This window comes from Blennius ocellaris, assembly GCF_963422515.1.
Source record: "Blennius ocellaris genome assembly, chromosome: 12".
Taxonomy (NCBI): Eukaryota; Metazoa; Chordata; class Actinopteri; order Blenniiformes; family Blenniidae; genus Blennius; species Blennius ocellaris.
The window spans coordinates 16,164,187-16,175,459 of NC_137661.1; the positions used below are offsets into that span (position 1 = coordinate 16,164,187).

Here is an 11,273-nt window from a genome sequence, read left to right on the forward strand (position 1 = left end):
GTTATGGTGGTTTGTGATAATACATTCTTTGAAGTAGTATTTTGTGTGTGTGTGTGAATGCATAAAATGAAAGTTTTGATCTCTTTGAATGAAGATAGTTTAGTTTTTCAGTTTGACATTTTTCAGTCAGACACATGGATTTGGAGCATTTTGGGAAATGTTTAGTAATAGTTGTTGAGTAATTAAAAGCAGCTTAAAAACTTACCTGATCATGAGGTGTTTGTTTTTTAACAGTCCTGACTGACGAGTCAGTTGCTTATCTGAACTTCTTGCTCCTATTACCCTGCACCAGTATTTCTGGACCATTGTTCCCCATCCGATATTTATTTCTCTTTCTACTTTCCTCTCAGCCCAATTGCCAGTTTGAAGTCTACTCTTGTTGAAAGGGATTGTTTTCCTCTACACTGCTTTTGCTCACGTGAGGGTTTTTTTTCTTTGTTTTTATTATTCCGTTAATTTAGTATTTAGTGTTGTAAGTTGTGTAATATATTGTTTTTTGATCTAAATTAAATTCCTTTAATTAAAAAAAGAGTTGCCAAAGGGATCAAAGCATGTTCTGCATAAATACTTTATAAGTGGTATTGTTGCACTGTAAAGATTTTTTTTCGGCCGGTCTGGGTAAATAAGGAGAGTGAAGGGCAGAGGGGTGACGGTCGAAGAGGCCATCCTTTTCCACCGCTGTGGCTCGTCCCTCGTTTCCCACTACACTTTGCATTCCCAAACATACAAATCACCAACGAAGACTGCGTCAGTGTGCCCTGACTCACTCACGCACACACGCACACACACACTCACGCACGCACACACACAAATGTTGAAACAGGAGGTGTTGCATAAAAGCTGTCGGAGAATTCACCACAAGGTTAGGTTTTAATGTTCTGGTGACTGGCAGCTTTTTCCTCTTTCCAACCTGGCAACAAATATCCAGGAAGTCAGTTTCCAGCTCACAACAACAACACAGCGCCACGGCCTTCAGCGTGTTTTCATACAGTTATAAATGGCTTGTCGGGCCGTCTGCACATCACTTGGTGCTCAGGGTAAAGTCAACATCTCTCGGGGTCGTTCATTAATCTACAGTGCCGAGGCTGACGTTTGTAAGAGGGCCAGCCTCCCAGTAACCTCTTACAATCAGTGATACCGCAGGGACTGTAAGAGAAAGACAAGCGGCCTGCTCTGTCACACCTCAATCGCTTGCCCCTTCTTGTCTCTCTCCATCCCGTCTCCCTTTTATCAATATTTGTTACGCTGTGTGTCTGTTAGCCACTGTCATCCATCACAGTCTCAGTTTCGGGCCTGTCTGATGTTATTTTTGCCCGTTGAATCCAGTTAAAACAAAGGCGGTCGAAACAAAAACAGAATTGATGGACAATTTGGTGAGCCATCAGCTAAGAAAACAAAAAAAGGGGAAAAACACAAAGTAGCACCCCGTTCAACCACATTGAAATCAGTGCCTATAACATAATAGCAATATCACCATCTGTGGTTGTAAAGGAAATTTAAAAAAAAAGTCATATGTTGTACATGTGTGTCTGAAGTCTCTTCATCATATTCTCAAGATGGAACCATCCGAGCCATTCAAGTGGAAAATGACCATATTTGGTAAGTTCTGTTTTTTTTCCCATTTTTTCTTCTTACCCGAGGATGGTATGGTCACACCAGTCATATGATACATCCAGCTTGTATGGGATTTCATAGAATCTGTAAAAAGGACTTTGATGCATTACAATTATACCTTTATGTTTCTATTAAAGTAGAAACACTGCTGGGTTTTCCTATGTCGCTTCTGCAAAGCATTTCACTTTTCAACAATGTGAACACAGAATCTACTCAAATGACAAAAATGTATTTCTTTGTAGACATTCTGAAGGTAGAAAATGTAAATTGTGGGTTATGTTGGTCAGTTTTACTCACCACAATATTTGATTCTGGAACCTGGCACACCATGTCTTCGTTTCCAGTGAGTTTGAAAAGACCCCAAACAGAGGAAAATAAAAAAAGATTAGTCTTTTAATGACACTGTTGTGGTGAACATTTTGATTTGCAATTAGTTTTAGTGAGTTATATTTAAGGTTAAGCGCTATTAAGGGGAAATGATAATATTTCTGTTGAAGATGCTGAAATTTTATCAGTTAGTCCTCTTGATAAAAAAAAACCCCCAACAACTATAAATCTTTTTATTGGAGTAAAAAAAAGCTGTTCAAAACTGTAATTTTATGACACAACTGCAGGAAGCTGAGGGGAAAAGATATGGGGTAAATGCAGTAATGATCAGGCCCACCTGCTGTTTTCACCAGTTGCTTGTTTTTCTTCAAACCTACAGACATTGTATCTCAGGAAGCACAACTGCCGATAAAGTGTGGACCATGATCCCCTGGATATTGTAGAATTTGAGAAAGTTTTTTTTATTCTGGTGTGCACTGAAATGTTCCACTGAGTGAAGCTCTCAAGATGCCCCGTCACCACTAATATGAATGATTCTGCATATTAATGATGAACTAATGATCCGCCCTGCTCTTTCTAACCAACACAGCAACAGGATCCAGTCCCAACTGACGTCCACCCTGAACAATGTCTCTCACGTTCCACAATGTCCTGGTCCACAGCAGAAGCATCTTCATCAATAGACTCATAGTCGAGTCTCAAATTCAATATAATCACAGGAAATCCTTCTTTACTGTGGCCATCAGACTCTATAACTCTTTGTGTTGATTTTACTGTCAAGGATTCTCCGTGTTTATATTGTATTCTATTTATTTAATGCTATGCCTGGAACATGTTAATATTTACTTATGTAATATATATGTTTTTCTAATTTCTGAATCCTATTAATATTCTATTCTGCGTGGATCAATCTTGTAAAAAAAAAAAGTATTTTCTGTTCTGTTCTTTTCCACTGATTCAGCAGACCACAATAAGCATCATATACAATGTTCACATACACCAATGGAGGCAGCCACCTAACAAGGTGCATCCATCCATCGGAAGCAGATGGGGATTTCAGTGTTTTAACCATGGACACTTCAACAAATAGACAGAGGGGGATCAAACCACCAGCAACCTCCTGACCGAGAGACAACCTGCTCGACCAACTGAGCCAAAGCCATACAAGGCTCCACAAATAGGGGGAAAAAAGTACAATTCTTACATTCCCATCTATTCGCGTCAGCTCCAAAGGAAGAGGTCTGACCTATCTCACACTCTGAAGGACTGAAGGGACCCAGTGACTCCAACAACAATGACTCATCAAATCATAGATACGAAATGGATTCCAAGATTGTGGCCTATGAATGGAGATTATTCCACAGAAAGATACATGAACCAACAGATTGCTTGAAACTGCTTTTAACTTTGACTGGATGACACAATATTGTATTTCTTCACTGGTTTATTGCTCTTTTAAGAACATTTCACTATAATCACTCTGAGAATGTACACTAAAACGGAGCTGGAAAACATTAAGCTCGAAAAATCAAGGCGTTGAAAGACAAATTAGGTGTGTGACTCCATTTAAGAGTGCGGCCTGTGGGGCATGTGTTGGGACAAGTGCTGCAATTTTATGACACATTGGAGGGCAGCTGAAATCTCTTCCTGGACCTGGAACTGTCAGCTGTTGTTCTCCGACCACAGCAAACAAACAGACATAAAATAAGCTCAAACTCTGGAGATTTATTTCGCAAAGAGGATATTAAACGATGCATACATCCAGCACGTGAGAGCCGGAGGTTCCAGCCTCTATACCAGCTCATGATTTTTCTTTTTCTTTTTTGAGTGGAAACCAAAAGTGGAGGTGATCCCGCCCCGCCGGCTGGGAGGAGTGACTGAGGACTGGAGTCACGGTGCGAAAAGGACGCAAAAAAGTTTGGGACATGACCTGTTGTGGCTCTGCTTGGATAATAGCGCATGAGTTTTTCCTTTTTTGTTTGTTTGTTTGTTTTTCACAGGGAAGCGATCAATTTGGATTTGTAGCCTTACGTTGGGCACTGGACTCCCTTTCTTCAGCTCCTGTTTAGTATCAGGGCATCTTTACTCAGGAGAGAGAGAGAGAGAAAAAAAAAAAAAACATATTGCAAAATCTGCGCGTCCCACCTCAACGCCGGGATGTTCAGATGAATCCACTCGCTCCAAAAGGTACGACAGCGTTATGAAGTCAAACCACGAGTTTATACTGTAAAGCCTTTAATAGAGCGTGGCCATCCTCTTTGTTATTTATCCAGATGAAAGTTTACAAACAAGTTTTAAGTTTGCGTAACTTTCCTAATGAGTATAGTTGATGAATAGATGCATTTTTTTTTCAACAAAGTGGCTACAATTGGAAACGTTCTAAAGAAAGAGTTTTTCTTTTCTTGTTTTGATTGTAAAACTCGGGCATACAATTAAGCCTGGTCAGAGGTGACCGACTGTTCTTAGTTTTTCTTCTACTGCACAATTAACTAGAAGTTTGTATTATTTATAGCATTTCAGACATGGCTTATGCTTATAACTGACAGAGTATTTCTTAAAATTAGAATTGAGAGTGTCTTAATGATTTCGATTTTCTATGTTTTGTTGTATTATTGTATTTCCTTATAAACTGAAGCGTTAGTAACATACTATTCAAGAATATCTTATACTTTCTTCAATATGGTTTCTTTGGCGTTTTGTCCAGAAACGTTTAGTCAAATCCTTTGCCTGGAGTACAAACAACTGCTTTTGTCTCGCATGTGTTCATCAGGAATAAACCGTGATGTGATTTTGGAGAAAACCTAAACTTTTAAACGTGTTTTTGTCTGCAGGTAAACGAGTGGGTCTCTAAGATGTGACCGTCAGGCTTCAGCAGCGTCGCCTCCACTCTGTGTCCAGTGCTGTGGCGCCCTCTGCTGCGTGGCCCAGGAAGGTCATCGAAGGGCAAGGCAGTATGGGGAACGTCTTCGAGGAAGGGATGAACACTGTCATCGTCAGACACTACAACCAGTCCGGGAAGTGGGAACGGCCCCGCAGCGGTGGGGCCTGTAAGATGGCCTTACTGCTCTTCATCTGCGTGCTGATCGTTCTGGAGAACGTCACCGTTCTGCTCGCCCTCTGGAGGAACAAACGCTTCCACAGCCGCATGTATTTCCTCATTGGGAACCTGGCACTGTCCGACCTGCTGGCCGGCGTGGCTTATGTGGTCAACATCTTCACCTCGGGAAGTTATACCTTTTTCCTGACCCCGGTGCAGTGGCTGGCCAGAGAAGGCAGCATGTTTGTGGCCCTCAGTGCGTCCACCTTCAGCCTTCTGGCTATCGGGATAGAGCGGCACATGACGATGGTGCGTCTGCGCCCCTGCGAGACCTCAGGGCGAGGCAGACTTCTGGCGTTATTGGCAGCTTGCTGGTTTGTGTCAGTACTGCTCAGTGCCCTTCCCAGCCTGGGCTGGAACTGCCTGGACAATCTGGCGTCTTGCTCCACAGTGCTGCCGCTCTACGCTAAAAGTTACATCGCCTTCTGCATCAGCGTGTTCAGCGCACTGTTAGTGGCCATCATCATCCTCTACATCAGAATCTACCGCCTCGTGACCTCCAGTGGCCGCAGGGTGAGCAGCCGACCTTCAGAGCGCTCCCTGGCTCTGCTGCGGACTGTGGTGATTGTTCTTGGAGTGTTCGTCATGTGCTGGGCTCCTTTGTTCCTCCTGCTCCTGCTGGACGTTGGCTGTAGCCCAGAGAAGTGTCCCGTCCTCTACCAGGTGGACTGGTTCATCGCCCTGGCTGTGCTCAACTCAGCCCTGAATCCTCTCATATACACACTCTCCAGCAGGGAGATGAGAGCGGCATTTTTCCGGCTGCTGTGCTGCTGTCAGACCAGCATGGAGGCAAGTGGGACTCCTGTGGCGGGGAACCCACACCTGGGAACAATCATCCCCACCGCAGAAAACAGCAAGACAAGCTATGGAGGTGGAGGGGGAGGAGGAGGCTGCGGCAGTGTGGGTGGAAAGTCTACACTGAGCAGAGGGAAAGTTCCCACACCTGTGAACTCTGACAACAAGCATGGGGATCCCTCTGCCATCACCGTGCCGCATCCCACCGGGCCGGCAGACCTCCTCTCTGCTGTGCTGGTGAAGGCGGGGGCGCTGCCGCCCCTCGGCAAGTTCTAAGAGCAACTAAATGAGTGGATAGTCCACCTCAGAAACTATTTCTTTGTGCATTGTGGCCTGGTGTGGCATCGACAAAGATTGAGAAATTGGCTCTGACGTTCAGCTGAGACCAGATAAATCCTCACTGGAGACCAGAGTACCATACAGATCATGTTTTGCCACTACTTACAGCAACTCAGATTTTTTTTCACACCAGATTGAGAAACGTTATGTCAACCACAGTGGACCCCATAGGGATTATTTAAGACTTGTACAACAAACACATTTATAGAGATAAACAATTAGCAGCCTAAACAATGGCTATGAAGGTTTTGATGATGCTTTGAGAGTATAAATTAACATTATCAGTATTGTTTCTCTGTAGGTTTATTTTAATATATGATTTTTCATCAGAAACAATCAAATTATGGCACTTTTTTTATTGCATGTATGCTGGAATTCTTATAACTCCTGCGTTTTCCATCACGACTCCGTTTGGTAGATTATTTTCTGTGAAAACATTTGCCATCTTAATACTGTTTGTATATATATAAACATGTTTTCTTTGCGTGCATAAAGGTCCTCATGGTACTAATGATAAGACTTTATTATTGAATAGTTTTGATGCACTGTGAAATAGAACATTTATTGCCTGACCAGCAGCTCCATCAAGCTGCAATGCTTATTAACATTCACAATCAGATATTCCCACATCTGTTCTTAGCTGTGGGGCTGCAAAACGTTTGGTATTTCTACTTATCTAAGATATGCAAAGCAGTGGCGGACCAGGACTGTTGTTAAAGAACAGCGGCTTAGTTTGTGGGAGATGGAGGCTTTAACCTGGATCTGTGTGGTCCATATTTCACACAATTGTTTTTAGACTCAGCTTTTCATTTCCACACTGTTATTGTCCAAACATGTGTCCTGTCAGTGTAAAATACATTGTGATATGAATGAATTTGCATGGCTATAATTTACACTCATCAACACATTCACTTCTTATCAACAGAGAAAGAAACCACTCAGACATTAACCACTAGAGGGGAGGGGGACGACGTTGGATGTGAATTATTTAATGTTGATGGCATTTCGGGTGATGTAGTGCCAGATACCTTTGTATAGCCAATAAAACTTATTCCCTTTAGTTTCACATGTGTGTCATTTTTGTATAAAATCGAGCAGTGGGGAAAAAAATTAAAAAATTAGTGAAATAAACCATTATATGTTCTGGGGTTTTTGGTTGTATAGATTTTTTTTTGAAACTATGTAATGAAAGCCATGTAAAACTTCACAGTTTAAAGAACATTTACAAACAAGTAGCAGAATTCTTCGTCAGTCAATTTTGTCATATATGAAGAGCGATATCATAGTGTGACCATAAAATAAATATAGGGCAATAGTAAGGTGTCGACATATTTCAATGGCTCTCTGCTGCTCAGCCAGCATCATTTGTTCAAATAGAAATACTGAAAATGGTCAAGATACAGACACAGAAACCAATGAACATGGATTCCGAATGTAGTTTCTGGATATACAAACAGAGATTCACGTCTGTTACCTTCAAGGTTCAGAGAAACATTTAAGCCCCACATTACACACTCTTATTAATTCCAATTTCCTTGTTAATTAATTGCTTCTCAGACAGGAGAAGAGAAATGCCTCAGCTTTAACCTACTGCTCTCATGTAATGTCCTAATGGGAACCTGATTGATGCACTCTTATTCCCCTCCATAGGCAGACACGGGTCAGACAGTGATGAATAATGCAAACGTATTCCTGATATTCATTTTGAGAAAGGGATTGTTTTCAGAGGGTTCATAACAGTCATGAAAAGGATTTTTTGCATGAATTATCTGTCATTTTCTTGATTTGTGTATCAGTGAGACTTGCTGCTATGGATTGGGAACAGTCACAATGCGATAAATCCTGAGAAATTATCGGATATTTATAAGATGCTGGTAAAATTAAGAATTTGGGGATTTTTTAGTTTTTCTCCAAAAAAAATGTATTCTAAAAATAGCTTGTCTTCTTGTTAGTCCCCTTATGCCTGCTTCAGATTTGTTTATCATAATTTTCTTAACTATCAACTGAATTTCTCACCGCAGATAAGGCAAACAACAAAGCTCAAACTTGCAGAAACTTGCTTCAGATGTGGAATTGAAATATATGTTTTACATTATTCTTGGATTTTCCAAAAAAATGCAATTGATAGGTGTTCTGCTGAACTTAATTGTTTAATACTTTCAGAGAATATGAAGTACAGGATACGTATCTGCAAAAAAGTGTCCTCTAGTGGCAGCTTAGGTTAAGTCTTGACCTGTGTGTCTTTAATCAGGCATAAAAACTACCCAATCTACAGCGCCAGTGACTGTCGTGAATCCTATAAAAAGGAGTAGCCAACTGGAGTACTTGCATTATATAGACATGAAAGCAACCATAGCAAGTTTATTATTTTAAGAATTGTATTTATGTTTATGCATTGTGGCTACTGGCTCCCACCATTCACTTTCTTTAGGCACATTTGTATGAGGTGAGCATGAAAGTGGGTGAATACATTTGTTTATGAATCAATCAAATAGCAATTCTGATCATTTGTGTTTTGTCAAAATTTTAAAAAAGAAATAGAAAATAGAAAAAACCAAGTAGCAGCTGCACTGAGCATATCATATCAGACATTATATTTCTGACAACCTTATCACAGCAAAGACCAAATAGGAGCTGACAGACTGGCATTTAATACTCACCTCAGCTGAGGGAAGCTGCTCTGCACCTCAAGTTCTGATGATAAAAGACAGTGATGATGTGATTCCAGCCAAGTATTTCCAGCTTAAAGGTCACTGCCTATTTCCAGTCAAATACACTGAACACTCATTTCCCTGAATTAGTCAGGGACGACTGTGCCCTCTTGCAATGTGGAACATTTGAAAGTCTTGACGTACAATTCGTCATGGATTCACCGTCTCCTGCTCTCATGTCTTCATTTTTCAAACCATCACATGCAATATTGATTTAAAGTGTTATTTCATTTATATAAATTTTACTCTGAAAACAGGTTTGGAAAAAAAAAGAATAGAAATACGAACTGTTACAAAAAGGAAAAAGACAAATTTAAAGAAAGATATTGTGAGAAACTTTGTTGAAAAGAAACAAAAGTAAGGCGGTTTCTTTTCCGATATAAAGACTGCTGCTGGCAGTGCTGTGCATTTCAAATCAATGATCAGTAGCAATTTAACAATGTGCGCGCGTGGTGACAATAAGAATCAACTCTCGCAAAGCATGTACAAGAAAAGACTTTTGAAGTTTTTCCAAATTGAGATGAAATGAAACAAGCTCCACTGTAATGACTGAAATCAACAACAGGCAGATACAGGATTGTTGCTCCACACAAACAGAAAAGACCAAATGAATGATTGGATCTGATACAGAAGCAAACGAAGCTGAAGACATACATGTGGACTTCTTCCTGGAGTGTCCCATCGGTCTTTCAGTGAGTGCTCCGCTGACCTCTTCACACGCGTTGATGAATGACTGGCTGCAGCTGTTGAAAGGGACGGGAGGCACAACATGGAAACTTACTCTAGGAAGCACGCAAATACACAAGCTGCTGCAATGGAACAATAAAAGGAAACAATGGCTGAAATAAAAAAAAAAGAAAAAGTTTTTTCCATGAAATTGCATATTCTCAGTTATACAGAATCTTAAAGTAAAAATTTTTATGAATGCAACATTTAAAACCGAAGAACCTTTACAACCTGCCACAAAAATTATCTAATCTCTTATTTCATTTCTAAGTTGGCCGCATGGTGCAAATGTTGCTACTGTTATCGTCACAAAGCGAGAAGGTCCAAGGTTCAAATCTGGGCCAGACTTTATTGCTAACTCTATCTAGCCCCTTTAGTGTGATTGTCCATGTTTTCACTGTAATGAACTGCCGCTGAGTTGAGAATCTACCCCACAACCCTAAATTGGATAAAACAGTAAATGAGATGGACGGATTCATATCTGCATGTTCTAAAATCTAACAGGCCGACGAAGATGTACTTTCGGTTTTCTTGTGCTGAAAAAAATGACTGACGACCAAATATCAAAGTGATTTTTTGATTGGAATAAAATGCAAGTTGGGGGTTATAGAAGATTAGATATTTAAGGTGCATGGATGGATGGATGGATGGATGGATGCATCTCCATTCGTCTCTATAATCTTACAATGTAACGTTATCCTCTGGTTCAAATTTTTTATTTACTGCTGTTTTTGATACCATTTTCTGCCAATAATATTGAGAGCTTTAGTAGCACGAAGTCTGTGTTCTCTTTTAGACAAAATCTACCCTATATAAATTGAATTATTGCATTACAGTAAATGTTACACTGCGTATAGCACTCTTCAATATCAGGCTTAATGTTTCTAATGTTGTTTAATGTTTTGAGGTCCACCCCTACCTAACTGAAGTGGTATTTGAATAGTTTTCTAAAAATAAATAAACAAACCCCCCCCCCCCCCCCCCCCCAACATCCAAGAAAAAAAAAAAAAAATCCCTAAATAGCCTTCCTGCTAACTGGGTCAAATACCTTAATAAATCATGTTAACTAAATAACCGTCACCAGTGTTCTTTGAGGATTTAGACATGGTGGATTTGTGTTATTCTCTGTGCACAATGCTTATTTGCATATGACTAATGTGAACACGACAGAGGACAAGAGAATCACACCCCCTCCCATCATCACGATCCTGGCTTCATACCACTGTGTGTGTGTGTGTGTGTGTGTGTGTGTGTGTGTGTGTGTGTGTGTGTGTGTGTGTGTGTGTGTGTGTGTGTGTGTGTGTGTGTGTGTGTGTGTGTGTGTGTGTGTGTGTTTGCATGTGCCACATTTTTGTGCACACGTGTTTGCGCAGTGTGCGTTTGAGAGACAGAACAAAGACTCCATCTGGTCTGAGCCACTGAATGTGCCAGTATGAAACACTTCTGTCATTCTCAAGTCCCTTTTTGATGCAGCTCGAAGGTGGATGGGGTCCAGACTGGGAATAGCATGGGGTCCCATTTGAGCCGGCCGCTCACGCTGGGCGCCCCCTGCGCTGAAACCATTCCGTCCTCCTCGGCTGAGTTGCACCACTCTCTCCAAAGAAGACAGAGACACTCCTCTGGTGTGTGATGACACTCATTCCCTACCTTCACCTCCACTGCTC

General features: G+C 41.0%; 1 protein-coding gene across 1 annotated transcript; it reads left to right on the forward strand.

Annotated features, from left to right (window-relative positions):
• Positions 1-3,878: 3,878 nt before the first annotated feature.
• Positions 3,879-7,230, forward strand: s1pr3a (sphingosine-1-phosphate receptor 3a). Its single transcript, XM_080505630.1, has 2 exons — positions 3,879-4,128; positions 4,773-7,230. The coding sequence occupies exon 2, from the start codon at positions 4,895-4,897 to the stop codon at positions 6,107-6,109; it is 1,215 nt and encodes a 404-aa protein (XP_080361756.1). The 5' UTR covers positions 3,879-4,128; positions 4,773-4,894; the 3' UTR covers positions 6,110-7,230.
• The last annotated feature ends 4,043 nt before the right edge of the window (positions 7,231-11,273 follow it).

What these genes read in the sequence shown, in the direction of transcription:
- s1pr3a (XM_080505630.1), top strand. Translation starts at nt 4,895, where the DNA reads ATGGGGAACGTCTTCGAGGAAGGGATGAACACTGTCATCGTCAGACAC.